The sequence below is a fragment of the Channa argus genome, chromosome 1, assembly GCF_033026475.1.
Source record: "Channa argus isolate prfri chromosome 1, Channa argus male v1.0, whole genome shotgun sequence".
Lineage (NCBI taxonomy): Eukaryota > Metazoa > Chordata > Actinopteri > Anabantiformes > Channidae > Channa > Channa argus.
In genome coordinates this window covers 7,186,307-7,206,145 of record NC_090197.1, presented here as the reverse complement: position 1 = coordinate 7,206,145, position 19,839 = coordinate 7,186,307, and the positions used below count along the sequence as shown (strand labels likewise).

The following is a 19,839-nucleotide window of genomic DNA, read 5'->3' as shown; positions in this document are numbered from 1 at the left end:
CCCCACCCTCTGAAACAGACTAAAGTAAACCGATTTTTCACTTTCATTATTCATTCTCAGTTTGTCAGTTTAACGCAAATTTTAGTGACGTCATGTTCACACTTGATTCCCATTGGTTCAGACTGAGGCTGATAACAGATCTTTCTGTTTTCAAATCTGATTCTACCCTTAACCACAGAGGGGCGGGGGGCGCTATGAGGACCCTCTTCTTTTCTCATAGACTAACCCAACAAAATGTGCAGCATGTTAAGCTGCCTATAGGCTAAACTCAGCTAAGAGCAGTGTTCAGCTCAGATTTACATGACGCTGTGTTCTCCTTCAATGCGTATTGGTTCAGATGAAGCATCATGTTGACGCTCCTGACTCGTTGCCCTCAGTTCAGCGATGGCACTGGCTGACAAAGCTCTGCGTCCCTCTCGACATTTGAAGGAAAACGCCTGTATTTGGGTTTGTTATCACTCTCTCGAAGCTGTAGATGCTGCAGGAGAAAATGAAGACGCTCCTTGCGCTGAGTGTGATTCTTCTGGGAACACACGGTGCAGCGGCTGGTGAGTCGATGGTTGCCACCTCCCACTAAGTTTGGCAAACTGAAATTCTGCTTGATTGACTCTAAACCTTAAGCACTTGGATGATGAAGTGTTTTTAAACTCTGTTAACCCGATTGAGACTTGGTGATTATATGCACCAATTATTTAATTTTCAAATAAATATTTATTTGGGAAATAATTGCATTTATCTTTTATGTAAAAATATTTTTTTAAACACACCACTTTTTTTTAGGCTAAAGCAAGAAATGTTAAACATTAGTATAATAAACTAATGTTAATACAATAATGAGTCAGAAATACAGATTGTGATGAAAAGCTTTAAGAGAAACAATGGATTTAAAAGGTGTTTGGCTGTGGTTGAACAAAATGCAGCCTTACTGTGGACCTACTATATATAAAGAGTAATAAAGTAAATGTAGCTACAGAGTTACATAAAAAAAACAACCAACAAACAACAAACAGTTACATTAAACATGGTAAAAAAAATGCAAAGTAGCCGATAGTTTCCTTAACTTCGCAGAGAGAAGAACAGTTGTGCTGGCAGATACATGTATGTTTAACCCTCCTGTTATGTTCGTTTCTGAGGAACAGCCTTGATGTTCACACTTAATTATACAAAAGTGTCAGAAACCAAAAAGTCCCAAAAACATTGTTTATATCTCATCATTAGCTCCATTACTAACCATTTCAATATTTAGTTCAGTGATGTTCTTTACTGTTCACAGATCACGGTTCAATGAGCATAAGTCGTTTATTACAAAAAAATCATGTTAAAACTTTTTTTATTGTACACTGAAAAGACCTACATATACATAACAATAGTTTTATATGCAATTGATTTTTAAAGATGTTATTTTATATTTTGATTTTTTTTTGTTTGTGGAGTGATGTTGATAAATTAAAATGAGACACTTCTTCTGTTCAGGGTCAAATTGACCCGTTTCAAAGTTTAACAATCTAAAAAAATATATACTTTTTTCACTTTGAAACTTCTCCTGCTTGGCTTATTTAGTGTCATCAACATATAAAATAAAAATGGTTCAGTTCACATATTTCTAACCCTCCTACATATTTATATTACAAAGCTGCAGATTGTTAAACTTTAAAAAGGGTCAATTGGACCCTGAACATAACAGGAGGGTTAAAATCCGATTTATCATATAATACACATTTCTAGAATCTGTGTAGTAGTTTTTAATTACAATTTAAACAAAAACAGGAAGCACGTATAGCAGAGACCAAACCTGTTCTACATGACTGATGCAGCGTTTTCTTGTTCCTCAGTTACACATTCGCTGAAATACTTCTACACGGGATCTTCAGGAATTCCAAGCTTCCCCGACTTTCTGACTGTGGGATTAGTCGACGGGCAACCGATCTCCTATTATGACAGTGTCATTAGGAAAGTGATTCCCAAGCAGGACTGGATGGCCCAAACTGAAGGACCGGAGTACTGGGAAAGCGAGACTCAGGCCTCCATTGGTGCAGAGCCAGTTTTTAAAGGTAACATCGACACCGCCAAGCAGCGCTTCAATCAGACTGGAGGTAAGTGGTTCATGTGTCTCACTCTCTCACACACAGTCTCACTCTCTAGTGCAGCCTTTCTTTTGTTAGACACGTTCAACATTTTCTCTATTTGTTAATCTTTTAATTTATTAAGATTTTGCTTGTCAGCGATTTTAATAAATAATAATGACAATCATTTGTTTTAGTTCTAAAGGAATAAAATATCAACGAGAATTAAGGATTTATGTTTCTGGACCTATTTTTTTTAGATTTGGTTCAGTTTTATCATAAGCCGTTATTTCCATAGTGACTCGTAGATGAAAAGGGGGATTTGTATGAATGAAACGTGGACGCAAACTTTCCTCAGCTCGTGTCTCTTAACTGCTGGAGGGAGGACGCGATGCTGACAATCTGATAATCATCTTTTATCAAGACAAACATGTTATAAATGTTTTTTTGTAATTTGATGATTTAATACATTTAATATTTAAATTCATCATTAAATGTAGGTGTTAAAATGAGCAGGTTCTCGTCGTTTTATTTACTTTTTAATTAGGTATAAATAATTCAACATCTCAACTACTTTGTGAGTTATTACAATGTAAACTATGAATTTATTAATAACAACAAATAAGAAATAAGGAATCACACGAAATTAATGTTCAGTGACCAGTGAGTCTATGATCAAATACAGTTTTCAAGTGATGGAAAAATGGTCCACGTATAATTTGATCAATAGAAAATTAACAAACATTTTGGATAAATATTTTTTATTAATTAAAAAACAACATTTGCTGATTTTCGTTTTTTTAAATATTAGATTTTGCTGATTTATCTTTTTATATAATTGTTAATGAAATAATTCAGTCTTTTAAAATTTCATTAGATAAATATTTCATATACCAGGAAGAGACAAAGCCGACAAGGATCAGACTAAAACCCAAGTTCAGGATACAAAGCAGGAGTTTGATCACGGAGCAGACAAAGTGTAGAAAGGGGGACAGACTGAGACCAGGTCCAGGGAAACAGTCTGATAAATACACGTTAGAAACCAGGAGGCTGCAAGAGAGTCACAGTTCAAATGGAGATGAATTATCAATCTGACTGTGTGCATGTGTGTGTGTGTGTTTGTGTGTGTGTGTGTGTGGGGGGGGGGGGGGCTGTTTACCTAAATCCTGAGGCTGATAACTGAGGATGAACAACATGTGAATGTTTTCAGGTGTGACAGTGAAGGAGGGACAGGAAACAAAGAGAGAGACTGAGTGTGTGAGTAGCTGGTGGTTGTGGTTGTGGTGGTGGTGGTGGTTGTGGTGGTGGTGCTGTGGGGGGGGGGACAAACTGGGGAGACTGAGGGTGAATATTGACTCGACGTGAGGGAGAGAAAAGGAGCAAGAAACGTGTAAAGAGCAGGACGGTGACAAAGACGTGTGAACATGTTGAATCCAAACACACGATGAGCTTTGCTGCAAACACTGTGCTAAAAACTCAACTTTAAAAGCAACACAACAACGTGTCTGTATTTAACACAGTGTTAGTGAAGAGCTTTAAAACAGAGAGGAGCAGAGGAAATGTGTCTTTAGAGACATGAGACGTCCTTTCCTCTGAACTGTCCTCTGCAGCCACGTCTGTTTGTGACGATGGAGGTTCAGCTGGATCAGCTGTTAGTTCTGTGGAGACTTTTAGACTTTATGTTTGACCACAGACACACTGTCCAAATAATGATAAGGACACACACCTCCCATCGTGGACACTGAGTGGATTTTCTTTCAATCTGTGTTTAAAACAGTTTGACAAACATCCAGTATTTTTACTGTGCTCAGATCAAACCACAGTGAGTCAATGTTCTTCACTTCCTGCTGGATCCACATGAGCCAATGATTTAATGGCAGCAACACACTAAAGACGTATCTGTCTGTTAAAAGACTTCAATAAAGGACAATCGTGTGTATCCTCACTTACTGCTCCTCAAACATCAATCTTCAATCCTCTGAGCATAATAGGAGGCTTTGGGACGTCCTTCTACATGGAGGAGCAGAACCATCTTATTAGACTTCAGATGTATTTACAGCAGAAGCAGCAGAAGATGAACATCTTGTGTCTCTGTGGTAGATCTGTGACTATGCTGACATCACACTCTGGTTTACTGAAGACTGTTTCTCTCTCAGGTGTTCACATTGTCCAGGTGATGTTTGGCTGTGACTGGGATGATGAGACTGATGAGGTCACTGGTTATCATCAGGAGGGTTATGATGGAGAAGACTTCATAGTATTTGACCTGAAGACAGAGACATGGATCGCTCCAAAACCAGAGGCTGTCATCACCAAACTCAAGTGGGATAATGACAAAGCCCGAATAGCACAGAGGAAGAACTATCTCACCCAGATTTGTCCTGAGTGGGTGAAGAAGTATGTGAACTATGGGAGCAGCTCTCTGCTGAGAACAGGTAGAACCACATGAGAAGATGCAGTTTTATGAACACAACTATCCTCACACAGTTCCTCTGTTTCAAACCAACACTAACCAACATATAACAATATACACTGACCCACTATGTGTATGTCTCACTTTATACACTTTTTTGCTATATGACATCAAAAAGAAATGTCAATATTAATATGCAGCAAATAATAAGGAAAATACAAATTGTTCTTATCTCTCCTCCAGATCTCCCCTCAGTGTCTGTCCTCCAGAAGACTCCGTCCTCTCCAGTCAGCTGCCACGCTACAGGTTTCTACCCTGACAGAGCCACAATGTTCTGGAGCAAAGATGGACAGGAGCTTCATGAGGACGTGGACCATGGAGAGATCCTCTCCAACCATGATGGAACCTTCCAGATGACAGTTGACCTGAACATTTCATCAGTCAAACCTGAAGACTGGAGGAGATACGACTGTGTGTTTCAGCTTTATGGTGTGAAGGACGACATCATCACCAAACTGGACAAAGCAGTTAGAATCAATGCAGGTAAAATAAAGTGATTTTATTGTTAAGATGATTATGATTTCATGGTGTTTTGGTGTAATTTTATTTTCTATCAGCATTATGTTTTCAGTTTGTCCTTCATTCTGATTGATGTAAATCACAGATTTGCCTTGAGGCCAATCATCCACTTAGACTGATTATATTATGGTGGCCAAAGGTCATAGTGATATGACATCTGTCCTTATCTCATCAATGTAATGTATCTTATGAAAATGTGAAGATTTTTCTCATTAAACAGTAAGGAAAGATATAACATTGCATAGTATGTGTTTCTACCAGGTTCCTCAGAGTCTCCTGTTGGTGCCATCATTGGAGTTGTTGTAGGACTGTTCATCCTGGCTGTCTGCATTGCTGGAGTCTTCATCTGGAGAGGAAGAACCAGCAATGTATGTTTTACATATTTCAACTTCAACATATGTTTATAACATGTTTAATGTTTTTTTAAACTTCATATGTTATATCAGGTGCTTCTGTCACAACAAAGTACATTTGCAATGACAATTAGTACAAATAAGTTGTAACAGTGACACTGATACCCTCTGAAATCATTGTGTCTTCTGATAAACTGAGAACAAATAATAACTTTGCAGTATCGTTTTCTTTATTCCAGGGATTTAACATGCTAAGAGTATTTTAAATGATCTGTCACTAATGTTCTAGTAGTAACTCTCAGAATTTGTAATTTTTAAAGTAATTAACTTTTTTTTTTTTTTTGTAGGTTCAGAGACGTCCTCCGTGAGTATTTAATACTTCATATAAATATATTACCAATCCCATCACATTCAGACATGTACTGTAGTTAGGATGTAGTGGGTCTTTTAGATTCAGAGAATTTGTCATTTTTTAAACTGAGAAACTTAATTGTATTAAAACTGACTAGTTCAATATTTCTCCATGTTTATTAACCTATTTTAACAGGAGAACAGTGAAGAGCTGGTGAAGATGGTGAAAACCACTAAGTGATTCTGCTGTCAGAAAAACAGTCTCTCCATTGACTATATTCTGCTATGACTACTGTTAAATGCAGTTTTTGTTGTTTTTTTTTGTTTAGAAGTTTGTTTTATGTGCTAAAGTAGTTTTTTTTTCTTTTAAAAAATTACACATCACATAATAGTAACTACCTTATGTACCAGTAAGGTAGAAAAGCACTATATAAGTGCAGAGCATTTACATAATACAAATTCTACGTGTACATTTTTCTTGAGTGCAGTTTGAAATTCTGTCAAAGCTTCTTTTATTTATGTGGAATCTGTCATTAAAAATTATGTAGAGAGTATAACATTACAGAGTATAACGCCCTGCATTTTTTACTTAACCTTGTCCGAATTATCTTTTTATAAATTAACAAAGTGCTTCTGAAACCCCATTTAAGTCATTATCTTTTTATTTGTAGTATCCTCAGCTGAAAACAAAACTCTTCCGCAGCTTCCTATGCACTGAAATAAAAAAATAAAATAACTAAAAAAATTCCTTTGTACTCTTTCTCGCACTTGCATCTCGTGAACTGTGAACAATTTTCTGATAGGACTTTGCTTTGATGTTTTCTCTTTGACTTCGATTTTTGCTGCCTTATACTTCACTTGTAAGTCGCTTTGGATAAAAGCATCTGTTAAATGACTAAATGTAAATGTAAAATGTAGTTAACATTTAAATATATATTACATTTCAGAAAGTAGCAGAGCAATTAATTTACAATAAATATATAAGTCTTCATCCTGATGGGACCTGGTGGATCAGTGGTAGAGCATTGGATATGCAGAAGGCTGCAAATATGAATCCCCCCTCACCCAGTTTTATGAATGTATTTGACCAGAGGAATTTCTTGGGTTAATTGTGCAGGTTGAGACACAATCACATTGTTACTCCTTTGTAAAGGTAACACAGTCATCAGTAGTAAGGAGGAGTCCAGAGTCTGAGTCAGCCAGACTTGACAACAATAGTACCCCCAAGGTGGCACTGGGGGGGCCATGGTCAGTCCTGGAAAATTGCTGGACACCCCACTGGCCACATTTTCACTCTTAATTTCCCGTCTGGAAAAAGTAGTGGGGCATGTAATGCACAGCCACAGGCTGATCTGACTCTAAGTTATCACAAGGAGGACTGATTTGGTTGCCACCCTACGATTTTCACTGGTCCCATCTGGCCACAACATGAACATTTTCTGGGGGGGGCACTGCTTGCCAAGTAGCCATCAGCTGAGTTGTCCCTGAGCAACACTGGTTCCCTCTAGCTGCAGTATCTGGAGCTGTTGTTCAGTGTGACCTTTGACCTACCAGTGGAATGGAAAAAAAAACTAAGAAAATGAATTAACAGGGAGATGAGTGGATGATGAGCTGAATAATTAATAACATGAAAAATAAGAACTTCATATTAATGTTGCTGTATTACAGTATGAATAAAGTATTAAGTACAATGCTTATACTTAAGCCTGGAACTATAATAAAATGCTAAAATTAACAATGTGCATCCAGTTCTTACCATAGGATTCTGTGACATCTGTGATAAACAATATGTGAGTATCTGATGAAAAGTTTTTTTTTAAAGCAAGAGTCTGCATTTGTTTAGTGTTGCATTTGATAATTGTGGTCCAGGCCTGAAAAATATTTTGCATCCAAAAGACAGTGATTGTATTTAAAGAGTGAATAAAAACAACACTATAATGTTAATATCTACAACATTTGGGGTTGCAGCAGTTAAATAATGTATAAAGTATTGCAAAATTGCTAATCATATGTTAGACTGTGCCATGCTACTAATTATTGATCAAATCACCTGCTGTTTCATTTGGAATTTTAACAAATTACCTCTTGTGCAGTTTTTAGCATTTGATTTTATGATCCAGTTTATAAATGTAAGAATTATGAATAATTACTCAAAGGTTATGAGTGTAGCGTCCAGTCAGAAATTTGAAGTCTTACTGATGGTCTGATAATAGTTTATTGTTCTTATCTTTTTCCTCAAACCAACGTAAAAGCTACACAAAGCAAACACAGACAAAACAATAGATTAAAACCACATCAGACCGTTAATACGTCCTATAGCAGATTTACGTTAAACTAACATAAAGACAAATTAGCAACTTAATCAACACAAAAATTCAAATGTCTTAGAAAATTATATAAATCATAAAACCAACCTTGTTACCACTTTCAACTGGAGCTAAACACAAAAACATACTATCCGTAACCGTCTCCTTAATGTCTTCAGTCTCCTTTTATTTCTCCGTCTGTTACCTTTTACCGTCTTCTACCGTTGTTAAGCTTCATTCTTTATTATGTGTTGGCTGTCCTTTCAAAATAAAACACATCCGCCTTACAGGAAGTTATAAAAATAAGAGCCACAAAACAAATCAAAGGTTTGAACTAGGAACATTTGCAGGAGAAAAAGAAAAAGAGTGCTTACTTTTGAAAATATAATTTTATTACTGCTGAGAAAGCTACAAAGATCTTACTCAACCATGAATAACATTGTACATTTGAGCTTGAAAGTTAATTCTTGACTTTGACAAAATAATTTTAACTCAACTCATTTATAGCATGTTGCTTATATTAGCTTTAAACCTACCACACTTTGTCGGGTGGAGTTTACTGTGCTGTCACAGAACTGTAAAACTGTTAGATTTGTTTCTTATGGTTAATAACTGACTGTGTAAGAAGCTCAGAAACAAGTTGGTTTCTGTTGATACTGTTCTGTCAGTGTTAGTATTATTAGTATTAGTATTAGTTCAGTCTTAGTTAAAGTTGGAACAGTGACACATAACACTGTCTGTGCTAACTAACAGGTACCTGTCCACTCCACCTGCGGACAGTCTGGAGCTCACTAACTGTCCACATACCCCTCGGTCGCCATCATCAGGCCTTAAAACAATGTCGTGGAATATTAAGTGAAAAGGTGTCAGTGTCAGGGAAGTGGACGGGGAGGTGAATTGTACAACAAGACACAGGACTTTTCCACAGGAGATCAGGGTTCGAGTCTAGTGCGAGATGCTTTACTCTTTGGCAGCATAATTTGACGCCTTAGGAAGCGTCATCATCTGATGCCTAGGGATGAAAACATGTTGCAGCCAAATATGTATTCATCAGTACAAACTTTAGTTCTCAATTATGTAAATATTAACCCTTAAACTGATAAAAAAATGTTGCTTTGATTTCAATCAGGCCTTAAAAAGTGATTTATTTATTGGAGTTTTTTTCCTCTTCACTAGTGTTTAGAATGTTTCTATGTACTATTTACAGTTAAGTTAGATTTTTTTTGTGTTATCTATCATTTTGTTATCATTGTTATATGAAGAATTTTGTTTGATGAACAGGAGGAACAATGGGCTAATTAGGCTTCATATACACAATGCAACCGCAAGGGGGCACAAGCCAGTGTCTTCTTGTGCCAGTCCCAAGTCTGGATAAATGCAGAGGGTTGTGGCAGGAAGGGCATCCGACGTAAAACACATGCCAAATCAAACATGCGAATCGTGACAAAGACTTCCATACCGGATCGGTCGGGGCCCGGGTTAACAACGACCGCCACCGGTGCTGTTAACTTCAGGGTACCGGTGGAAATTGGACTACTGTTGGTCGAAGACGAAGAAGAAGAGGAGGAAGGTGTGTTCGTAGGCAGAGAGAGAAGAGGAAAGCTAAGAATGTAGGACTGACAGTAGGGACTTTGAATGTTGGGACTATGACAGGGAAGGCTAGAGAGTTGATCGACGTGATGCAGAGAAGGAAGGTGGACATACTGTGTGTCCAAGAGACCAGGTGGAAAGGTAGCAAGGCTAGAAGCTTAGGAGCAGGGTTTAAGTTGTTTTACCATGGGTCAGATAGGAAGAGAAATGGAGTAGGAGTTATATTGAAAGAGGATTTTGTGAGGAATGTTCTAGAGGTGAAAAGAGTATCAGACAGGTTGATGACTCTGAAGCTGGAAGTTGAAGGGGTGATGGTCAATGTTGTGAGTGGTTATGCCCCACAGGTAGGATGTGAGTTAGAAGAGAAGGAGAAATTCTGGAGTGAGTTAGATGAAGTGATGCAGAGCATCTCCAGAGGTGAGAGAGTTGTCATTGGTGCAGATTTCAATGGGCATGTAGGTGAAGGGAACAGAGGTGATGAGACTGTTATGGGCAGGTTTGGTGTTCAGGACAGGAACGCAGAAGGTCAGATGGTGGTTGACTTTGCAAAGAGGATGGAAATGGCTGTAGTAAACACTTTCTTTCAGAAGAGGCAGGAACATAGGGTGACGTACAAGAGCGGAGGGAGAAGCACTCAGGTAGACTACATCTTGTGTAGACGTTGTAATCTGAAAGAGATCAGTGACTGTAAAGCATTGGTAGGGGAGAGTGTAGCCAGACAACACAGGATGGTGGTGTGTAAAATGATGCTGGTGGTGAGGAAGATAAGGAGGACTAAGGCAGAGCAGAGGACGAAGTGGTGGAAGTTGAAAAAGGAAGAATGTCGTTTAGTTTTCAGGAAGGAGCTGAGACAGACTCTGGGTGGTTTGGAGGTGCTTCCAGATGACTGGACTACTACAGCTAATTTGATCAGGGAGACAGGTAGGAGGGTACTCGGTGTGTCATCTGGAAAGAGGAAAGCGGACAAGGAGACTTGGTGGTGGAACGAGGAAGTTCAGGAGTGTATACAGAGAAAGAGGTTAGCTAAGAAGAAGTGGGACACTGAGAGGACTGAAGAGAGTAGACAGGAGTACAGGGAGATACAGCGTAAGGTGAAGATAGAGGTGGCAAAGGCCAAACAAAGAGCATATGAGGACTTGTATGCTAGGTTGGACACTAAAGAGGGAGAGGTGGATTTGTACAGGTTGGCCAGACAAAGAGATAGAGATGGAAAGGATGTGCAGCAGGTTAGGGTGATTAAAGATAAGGATGGAAATGTATTGACAGGTGCCAGGAGTGTGATGGGAAGATGGAAGGAGTACTTTGAAGAGTTGATGAACGAGGAAAATGAAAGGGAACGAAGAGTAGAAGAGGTGACTGGTGTGGAGCAGGAAGTAGCAAAGATTAGTAAGAGTGAAGTGAGGAGGACATTGAAGAGGATGAAGAGCGGAAAGGCAGTTGGCCCTGATGACATACCTGTGGAGGTATGGAAGTGTCTAGGAGAGGTGGCAGTAGAGTTTTTGACTAGTTTGTTTAACAAGATCTTGGAGAGTGAGAGGATGCCAGAGGACTGGAGGAAAAGTGTACTGGTACCAATTTTTAAGAACAAGGGAGATGTGCAGAGCTGTGGCAACTACAGAGGAATAAAGCTGATGAGTCACACAATGAAGTCGTGGGAAAGAGTAGTGGAAGCTAGACTAAGGGCAGAGGTGAACATTTGTGAGCAGCAATATGGTTTCATGCCTAGAAAGAGTACAACAGATGCAGTATTTGCTTTGAGGACGCTGATGGAGAAGTACAGAGAGGGTCATAGGGAGTTGCATTGTGTCTTCATAGATTTAGAGAAAGCGTATGACAGGGTGCAGAGACAGGAGCTGTGGTATTGTATCAGGACGTCTGGAGTGGCAGAGAAGTATGTTAGAGTGGTGCAGGACATGTATGAGAGCTGTAAGACAGTGGTGAGGTGCTGTAGGTGTGACAGAGGAGTTCAAGGTGGAGGTGGGTCTGCATCAAGGATCGGCTTTGAGCCCCTTCTTGTTTGCTCTGGTGATGGACAGACTGACAGATGAGGTTAGACAAGAATCTCCCTGGACTATGATGTTTGCAGATGACATTGTGATTTGTAGTGAGAGCAGGGAGCAGGTGGAGGAAAATCTAGAGAGGTGGAGGTCTGCTCTAGAAAACAGAGGAATGAAGCTTAGCCGCAGCAAGACAGAATACATGTGTGTCAATGAGAGGGACCCAGGTGGAATGGTGAGGTTACAGGGAGCAGAGGTGAAGAAGGTGCAGGACTTTAAGTACTTAGGGTCAACGGTTCAGAGCAACGGTGAGTGTGGAAAAGAGGTGAAGAGGCGAGTGCAGGCAGGTTGGAACGGGTGGAGAAAAGTGTCAGGTGTGTTGTGTGATAAAAGAGTATCAGCGAGAATGAAAGGAAAGATGTTCAAGACGGTGGTGAGACCAGCAATGTTGTTCGGCTTAGAGACAGTGGCACTGAAGAAAAGACAGGAGGCAGAGCTGGAGGTAGCAGAGCTTAAGATGTTGAGGTTCTCTTTGGGAGTGACGAGGATGGACAGGATCAGGAATGAGTACATCAGAGGGACAGCTCATGTTAGATGTTTTGGAGATAAAGTCAGAGAGGCCAGATTGAGGTGGTTTGGACATGTTCAGAGGAGAAACTGTGAATATATCGGTAGAAGGATGCTGAGGTTGGAGCTGCCAGGCAGGAGGTCTAGAGGAAGACCAAAGAGGAGATTTATGGATGTAGTGAGGGAGGACATGAAGTTAGTTGGTGTGAGAGAAGAGGATGCAGAGGATAGAGTTAGATGGAGGCACATGATTCGCTGTGGCGACTTCTGAAAGGGAGCAGCCGAAAGGAAAAGAAGATACACCTGGTTACTGCTGGGAGAGTTGCTATTTTTATTTGACCGCTCTCTGAATGGGTTTTGATCTTTATTGATTTAGTCTATGACTTTGATTATTATCGTCTGCTTTGTTTATGTAACCAAATAGATCTTTGATTAAATATTAAAACTTATAGTGGATCTCAGTGGACCTCTTTTTGTTCAGCGTGTCTAATAAACACGACCCATCATCAGTCCCTCAGTGACTTGAAAGGTTAAACAATAACTGAGTGAAAGCGAGGGAATGTTACCCAATGACAACCCTGTTAGAATTGATCCAACTGCTGATGAAGAGCTTATATTACTTTAACGTATGTTGTATCTACAGTGGTGAGAAATAATTTTGAAGATGGCATAAACCCAGTAACAGTCCAACGTGAAAAGCAAAGCATCCAGGACACAAATTTCTACTAGAGGAAGAGATTCTGCTGTGTCTGATTCTTGTTCAGCTCATCTTAAAGCAGAGGCTGATCTGGCAGCATTGTTATCAAACCAGAAACTCTTAAAGGAGAAACATCAAATAGACAAGAAGAATGACAAAGAGGACCCCAAAAGCATCCCTGAGTTCTGGTTTTCAAAAACTGCTGACCTGCTTAGTGACATGCTGCAGAAAGACAATAAACTCATCCTTAAATATTTGCAAGATATTAAAGTCAAATTCTCAGCTCCAGTACAACCTATGAGTTTTGTGCTTGAGTTCCAGTTCAAGCACAGTGACTCCTTCATAAACGCATTCAGACACTTCATAGCAAGTCATGGTCAAGTTCTGAACCTACACCCTCTTAATATTTTTGGTCTTTATCAATAAAGTTATGACTTTGATTATTATCATCTGCTTTGTTTATGTTTCAAATAGATCTTTGATTAAATATTCTAAACTCACGTTGGATCTATGTTGATCTTTTTGTTCAGCATGTCAGACAAACAAGGCCCATCATCAGCCTCTTGGCGACTTTTAATTTGTCTTATTTCAAAATGCTACATGTCCTATTATTTTGTAATTATTCTTTGAGATTTTCTCTGTCAGACAGTTGGTGCAGTAGTGACTGTGGATAATACGGAGTCTAAAATCTCCCATCTTACAACTTGGAGATATCAGGGATTTATGAACAAATCAAATGCTTCTGAAAACTCACTTAAGAAAAATCTGTATTTAAAAATTGCTGCTGTCCAAACTGCTTTCCTGCACATTAACTAGAGGTTTGAACCACTGGAGGAATGAAGCTATTACTATTATTTAATGCAATATAAGTGAAACCACACTGTTGTCAGTTATTATAGAACTTATAGTTTCCCCACAAACTCTAGAGGATCTGATCTGTAGCTCACAGTGACCTTTGACCTCACAGAAAATGATTACATTGGATTACATTTACATTTTGCAGATGTTTTTATTCAAAATAACATACAAGTGAGGTACAAATGAAGCAAATAGCTGCACTTTTGCTACACATCTGCCTACAAAATATTAAACAGTGTGAGCAAAAAGTTATAATACTGCTTCAAAAAGTGAACAAAGTTGAGAAAACAAACTAAAGGCTGCATGTCTCCCCACCCTCTGACACAGAATAAAAGAAACTGATTTTATTTTCACTTTTCCAATAAGGCCGATTGCATCTGATTCACTAGGTGGTGCTGAACTCTAGTCTATGAGAGAGAGAACACGTACATGAGTAAATCAGCAATGACTTGTGGGATGTGGAGTCTAAAATGAACAGAGTCTGGAGGAGAGGCAGGAGTCCTCTATGGTGGACTATGGTCCAGGCAGTGGAGGTAGATCCTTGGATGCAGCGCGGATGAGTGATTTGATGAGGGGGTGGAAGACTGTGGGAGAGGGGTCCGCTGGGGAAGATGTAGGGGTCTGGATCCGTAACACAGAGGCAGGCCTGGTAGTGAGTGCATGCAACATGCAACAACCCCTTAAGTGACACAACATCAAACTCCAATGAAACAAAGTACATAAAGCAAAGGACAGTCCTTTAACTCTGGGCTCCTTCTGGGACATTAATGTGGTTCACAGTTTAGGCCGACATGAAAAGCCTTCCAGGGAATATTTGCTTGATTCTACTGGAGAAGTCCGTGACACTTGATTCAATCAAAAGTTAAATTCATGAGCACGTGCTGAACACTCGTCTGAGCTCCATATGAAGAATTAGGCAGGTAATCAAACGTCTTGGTAAAAACATATGCATGATGTGATTGAAGCACAGACATAGTGTGAAAAATATCCTCATTACAGTGACGTGGTTGCAAGGATCCGTGACTATCTTGATTCTTCATGGGCATGTAATCAGTGTCACCTGTTGACCCCCCTGCTGTCTCCCCATTGATTATTTAGTGTTTGTGGTCTCAGATGCTACAGGCAGATAACAGTACTCATAACAGAGATGGTCATTAAGGAGGCAGAGTCAGGTCATATAACGTGACGTAGACAGTCAGATGAACTTAATGAAGGAAAGCAGACGATCTGGCAGCTTGGTAAAGGAGCTGATGAGGTGAGAGCAGGTGAAACCGGTTACCAGTGATTAGTGAAACGAAATGAATGTGAATTGAGCACGAACAAGAAGTGATTGCAAAATAAAAGCCTGAAGGAGGAAGTGAAGTTAGCGATGCTGAGAGAATTATGTTTTCTCTATTAAATCACTTCTGTCATGTCTTGATGACATTAAGGACTGGATGGCCCCAAGCTTCTTTAAGTTTAATTCTTCCATCTCTCCACTGGCTGCCTGTGCATTTTAGAGTTCATTTTACGATCCTTTTATTTGTTTTTAAATCTTTAAACTGCCCCCCCCCCCTTAACTCACTGAGCTGCTTTTACCCTTCGCTCCTTCCTGGCTCCTCAGGTCAGCTGATCAGCTCCTCCAGGAAGTACTGAGGTCCAAGCAGAAGCTGTGAGGGGACAGCTGCACATCAATTATGGAATGTCCTACCTCTGCACATTAAGCACATTTAACAGGCCCCTTCATTGTCCATTTTTAAAACTTATCTGAAAACCCATTTTTATTCCCTGGCTTTCGACCCAACATGAGAACAACATGTTCCTGATCTATTGTTTTATTGTTTCTGTATTTTTATTGTCATTTCATTATAAATATGTATTGTTTTAAAGTGTTTGAGTTATTATTTGACTGTCTATGTACAGCACTTGACATGACATTTTTGCATTGAATATACAATATATAGCCAGGGACCAGCTGCAAGACCTTCATGCACCACTAGAGGACCGTGGACCACTGGTTGTAAACCCTTGTTGTAGCAGCCTGACTTTATCCCTCATTTCTGTCTCTCTCCTCTTTGAAATAGAATATGCCTCAGATTTAAACATCCAAAAGTGCTTCAAGCTGCACTCAAACGTGCAGTGTGGATACAGATTGGCAGCTGTGGAATCACTGTGAAGTCAATATAAATTCTAAAACAACTGCAGCGCGACAAAAAGAACGATTCAAACAGAGATACATATTTAACTCGCAACACATGTAGCAACATTTGTAAAGTAGCGAAGCTCGACCTCGACTTTCAGCACAAACACCAAAACTATATTTTCAGGTCAACTGGGTCCAAGATTGTCCCAGTTAATTAGACAACCACCAGTACAAAGACACTTAGTCCACTGGTTGTTCAGAGATATTACACAGTGATACTGCTTAACAATCTTTGAAGCCTGTTGAAGCCTGTTTCTCTGCAAACGTTCAGAGAGAAAACACACCATTAGTTTCATTTGTCCTCAGTTTGAAACATAGAACTAACCTTACAGACAGGTGATCTAAGCTACTGTTTGACACTTTAAGCTACAAATATGTAGTTTACATTATAAAACAAGAAGTATATATTTTATTTACTTATCCAATGTATGGATCAAAGTACTTGGTTCAGGCACCATCAAACCAGAGAAAACTGGTTCCAGGTCAGAAGAATCACCAACTTTCTTTTTCTTGTCTTGTATTATTCTTACAGCCTATTTCTGTGTTTTGTTGTCTTATTGTCTTCTTTCTTACTTTTCTTTTCAAATTTTGCATCTCTGCATCAGCCTATAACACCACGCACATCGCTGGTCTCCACACATCTGTCCCCATTACACTAAGGCTGTTGTCTGATTGGCTGTTCAAAATAACAAGAAAACAATCAGGAAATCCAAACAAAATGCCAAGACCCCCTACTGGCTCATGATGACCAGTTCAATCCAGAGGACTTTTACTGCATTACTGTAAATCCTGAAAATATACATGGGGATATGATCATGTGATAGTGTACTGTAATGTGTTGTACATTGGTACAAGTATAGTTTCAAGTGCAATTAAATTTTTGGCGCTGCCGCCTCACAGCTAGAAGGTCCAGGTTTAACTCTGTGAGTTTGTTCCGATTTCCTCCCACATTTCAAAACCATGCATGTTAAGTTAATTACTATCTCCAAATTATCCATATGTGTGAATGTGAGTGTGAATGGTTGTGTGTCTGTGTATGTCTGTCTGTGTTGGACCTGAGATGGAGACCTGTCCTTGGTGGACCCCACCCCTGGGCCAGCTGGAATAGTGAACAGGGTAAGTGGTTAAAGATAATGAATGGATTAAGTTTACTTGACCACAGCATGTCTGTGTCATGAAACATATTTAGTGCTAGAAAAATTACAATTAATTGGTTATGTGATTAACAGAACATTATTATTTATCTATTTAGATAAAAACATTAATTATTTGGATAAATCAAATATTTGCTGAGTTCAGTTTAATATTAGAATTAGTTGCTTTTGTCTTAAACTAAAACCGAGAGAAAACCCAGAGTTTGTTTTGTTGAATGCAGCTGAAACACACAAACATAAAGATAAACCAGTTTTTATGTAAAGGTTTTGTGTTGTTAGACATGTGAGGTTAGATGGTTGATTAACATCAAGTAAACACCAAAATACTGCAGTTCAGCTGTTATAACTGTCAGTAAAGATTACAAACGAAAATTGTGTGTAGCTGATGTTCCCGACACCGACAGGAAACGTTCAGGTTAACCTGAGCAATTAATCAAGTAACAGAAATAAATACTACTGATAATCAGATAATCATCTTTTACCAAGAAAAAGTCCTAAATATTGGTTCCTTTTTAATTTTAAATATTAAATTTACTATTAAAATTAATATTTTACACTGAAGTGTTTAAATTTTAGTCTTGATGGATCAGTGTGTCTTTGTGGTAAAGACAGAATATGGACTGTTCTAGAAGCTGAATCTTTGAAGCAGTCTCTTCCTCTCTGTGTCTATCTTGTCTATCAGCACTGTTCAGGTGACTGGATGTGATTTGTTCCCATAGAAGCTGTGACAGCAGAAGATGAACATCTTGTGTCTCTGTGGTAGATCTGTGACTATGCTGACATCACACTCTGGTTTACTGAAGACTGTTTCTCTCTCAGGTGTTCACATTCTCCAGTGGATGGTCGGCTGTGAATGGGATGATGAGACTGATGAGGTCACTGCTTATCGTCAGTATGGTTATGATGGAGAAGACTTCATAATATTTGACGTGAAGACAGAGACATGGATCGCTCCAAAACCAGAGGCTGTCATCACCAAAAACAAGTGGGATAATGACAAAGCCCGAATAGCACAGACGAAGAACTATTACACCCAGATTTTTCCTGAGTGGGTGAAGAAGTATGTGAACTATGGGAGCAGCTCTCTGCTGAGAACAGGTAGAACCACATGAGAAGATGCAGTTTTATGAACACAACTATCCTCACACAGTTCCTCTGTTTCAAACCAACACTAACCAAAGTATAATTTACATATAACAATATACACTGACCCACTACGTGTATGTCTCACTTTATACACTTTTTTGCTATATGACATCAAAAAGAAATGTCAATATTAATATGCAGCAAATAATAAAGAAAATACAAATTATTCTGTTTTCTCCTCCAGATCTTCCCTCAGTGTCTGTCCTCCAGAAGTCTCCGTCCTCTCCAGTCAGCTGCCACGCTACAGGTTTCTACCCTGACAGATCCACAATGTTCTGGAGGAAAGATGGACAGGAGCTTCATGAGGACGTGGACCATGGAGAGATCCTCCCCAAACATGATGGAACCTTCCAGATGAGAGTTGATCTGGACATTTCATCAGTCAAACCTGAAGACTGGAGGAGATACGACTGTGTGTTTCAGCTCTCTGGCGTGAGGGACGACATCATCACCAAACTGGACAAAGCTTCGATCAGGACCAATGGAGGTAAGATTTGAATCAAAGCTATGAAGGTGGAAAACACACAAACAGGATTTAGTTCTGGTTGGTAAAAAATGTTCTTCTCCTCTCACCTGCTTCATCTGTACAGACTGTGATGTTTTTTTACTTGTCAGCAGAAACTCCCACCGACACAAAGGCGTCATTCCTGGAGTGGCTGATGTCTCTCATTCGCTCGTCAGACACACAGACAAAGGGAAACTGCGTGGTGTATTCCAAGCATACACTGATAATAAATTTTTAATTGATTCTTTTACTTTTGCTAAAGTGAAACTAATTAAAATATGACCACAGCTTAATCATTTTAAATATTTCTTTGTATTTGTGTTCCATTTTTAAACATTTGCATGTCGTCACAGTTTTAACATTTTTATTATTTTACTATTCTTGCTCATTGTGTGTGTTGATTATTACTCAACATTCATTGGATTTAAAATATTCATTGGCTCTTTGTTGATTGATCAATTGAGAATTTTGTGTTAATCAGTTGGTTATTTAGCTCATGGATGATGTTATGTGTGCATTTAACTTTTGTATTGATGTTTTAAAAACACATGTATATATTTTTGATGTGTAATAAAATCATTGCAGATTCTTTAAGTTGGTTGTTTTGTGTGGTTTTTCATCATTGTCATCATCATCATCAATGCTGAAGAACTTTTTCATGACTGCTTGTAAAACACAGTGTAAAGTTGGGCTAACAGTGTGTTTTTATTTACAAAGCTGTAATCATCATTGTTATGGATTAAATTAATTAAAAAACCCTGGAAAACACACACACACACACACACACAGACTCTGAACTCATGAACTGTGAACAGCTGCTCTCAAACAAAGCTGCTTTAAACTATGTGGAAAATAATATTGTAGCTGTAAAGAAAAATGCAATCACATTTATGGGATGTTTGATTGTAACATGAAAAATCAGGTCTATTGTTCATTCTTCAATTTTTGATGACGTCCCCTACCGATAGTTATCTATCACTAGTGACTATGTGCAGTGTGTGTGTAGTAAAAGCACAAACATGTGTTTATTTACCCCCTTTACAGGCATCTGAAATGGTAGATTTTTTTTTCAATGAAA

The 19,839-nt window shown here is 38.9% G+C and overlaps 1 protein-coding gene across 3 annotated transcripts; it reads left to right on the top strand.

Moving 5' to 3' along the window:
* Positions 1-358: 358 nt before the first annotated feature.
* Positions 359-19,032, top strand: LOC137101268 (class I histocompatibility antigen, F10 alpha chain-like). Of its 3 annotated transcripts, XM_067479455.1 has the most exons (7): positions 361-548; positions 1,833-2,093; positions 4,220-4,498; positions 4,720-5,019; positions 5,317-5,423; positions 5,756-5,772; positions 5,956-6,403. In XM_067479455.1, the coding sequence occupies exons 1-7, from the start codon at positions 476-478 to the stop codon at positions 5,975-5,977; spliced, it is 1,059 nt and encodes a 352-aa protein (XP_067335556.1). In that variant the 5' UTR covers positions 361-475; the 3' UTR covers positions 5,978-6,403. The 3 variants fall into 3 exon arrangements, with proteins under 3 accessions (XP_067335575.1, XP_067335565.1, XP_067335556.1); XM_067479474.1 differs by lacking the exons at positions 4,220-4,498; positions 4,720-5,019; positions 5,317-5,423; positions 5,756-5,772; positions 5,956-6,403 and adding exons at positions 17,930-18,208; positions 18,441-18,743; positions 18,872-19,032 and having other exon boundaries at positions 359-548; XM_067479464.1 differs by lacking the exons at positions 4,720-5,019; positions 5,317-5,423; positions 5,756-5,772; positions 5,956-6,403 and adding exons at positions 18,441-18,743; positions 18,872-19,032 and having other exon boundaries at positions 360-548.
* Positions 19,033-19,839: the final 807 nt, after the last annotated feature.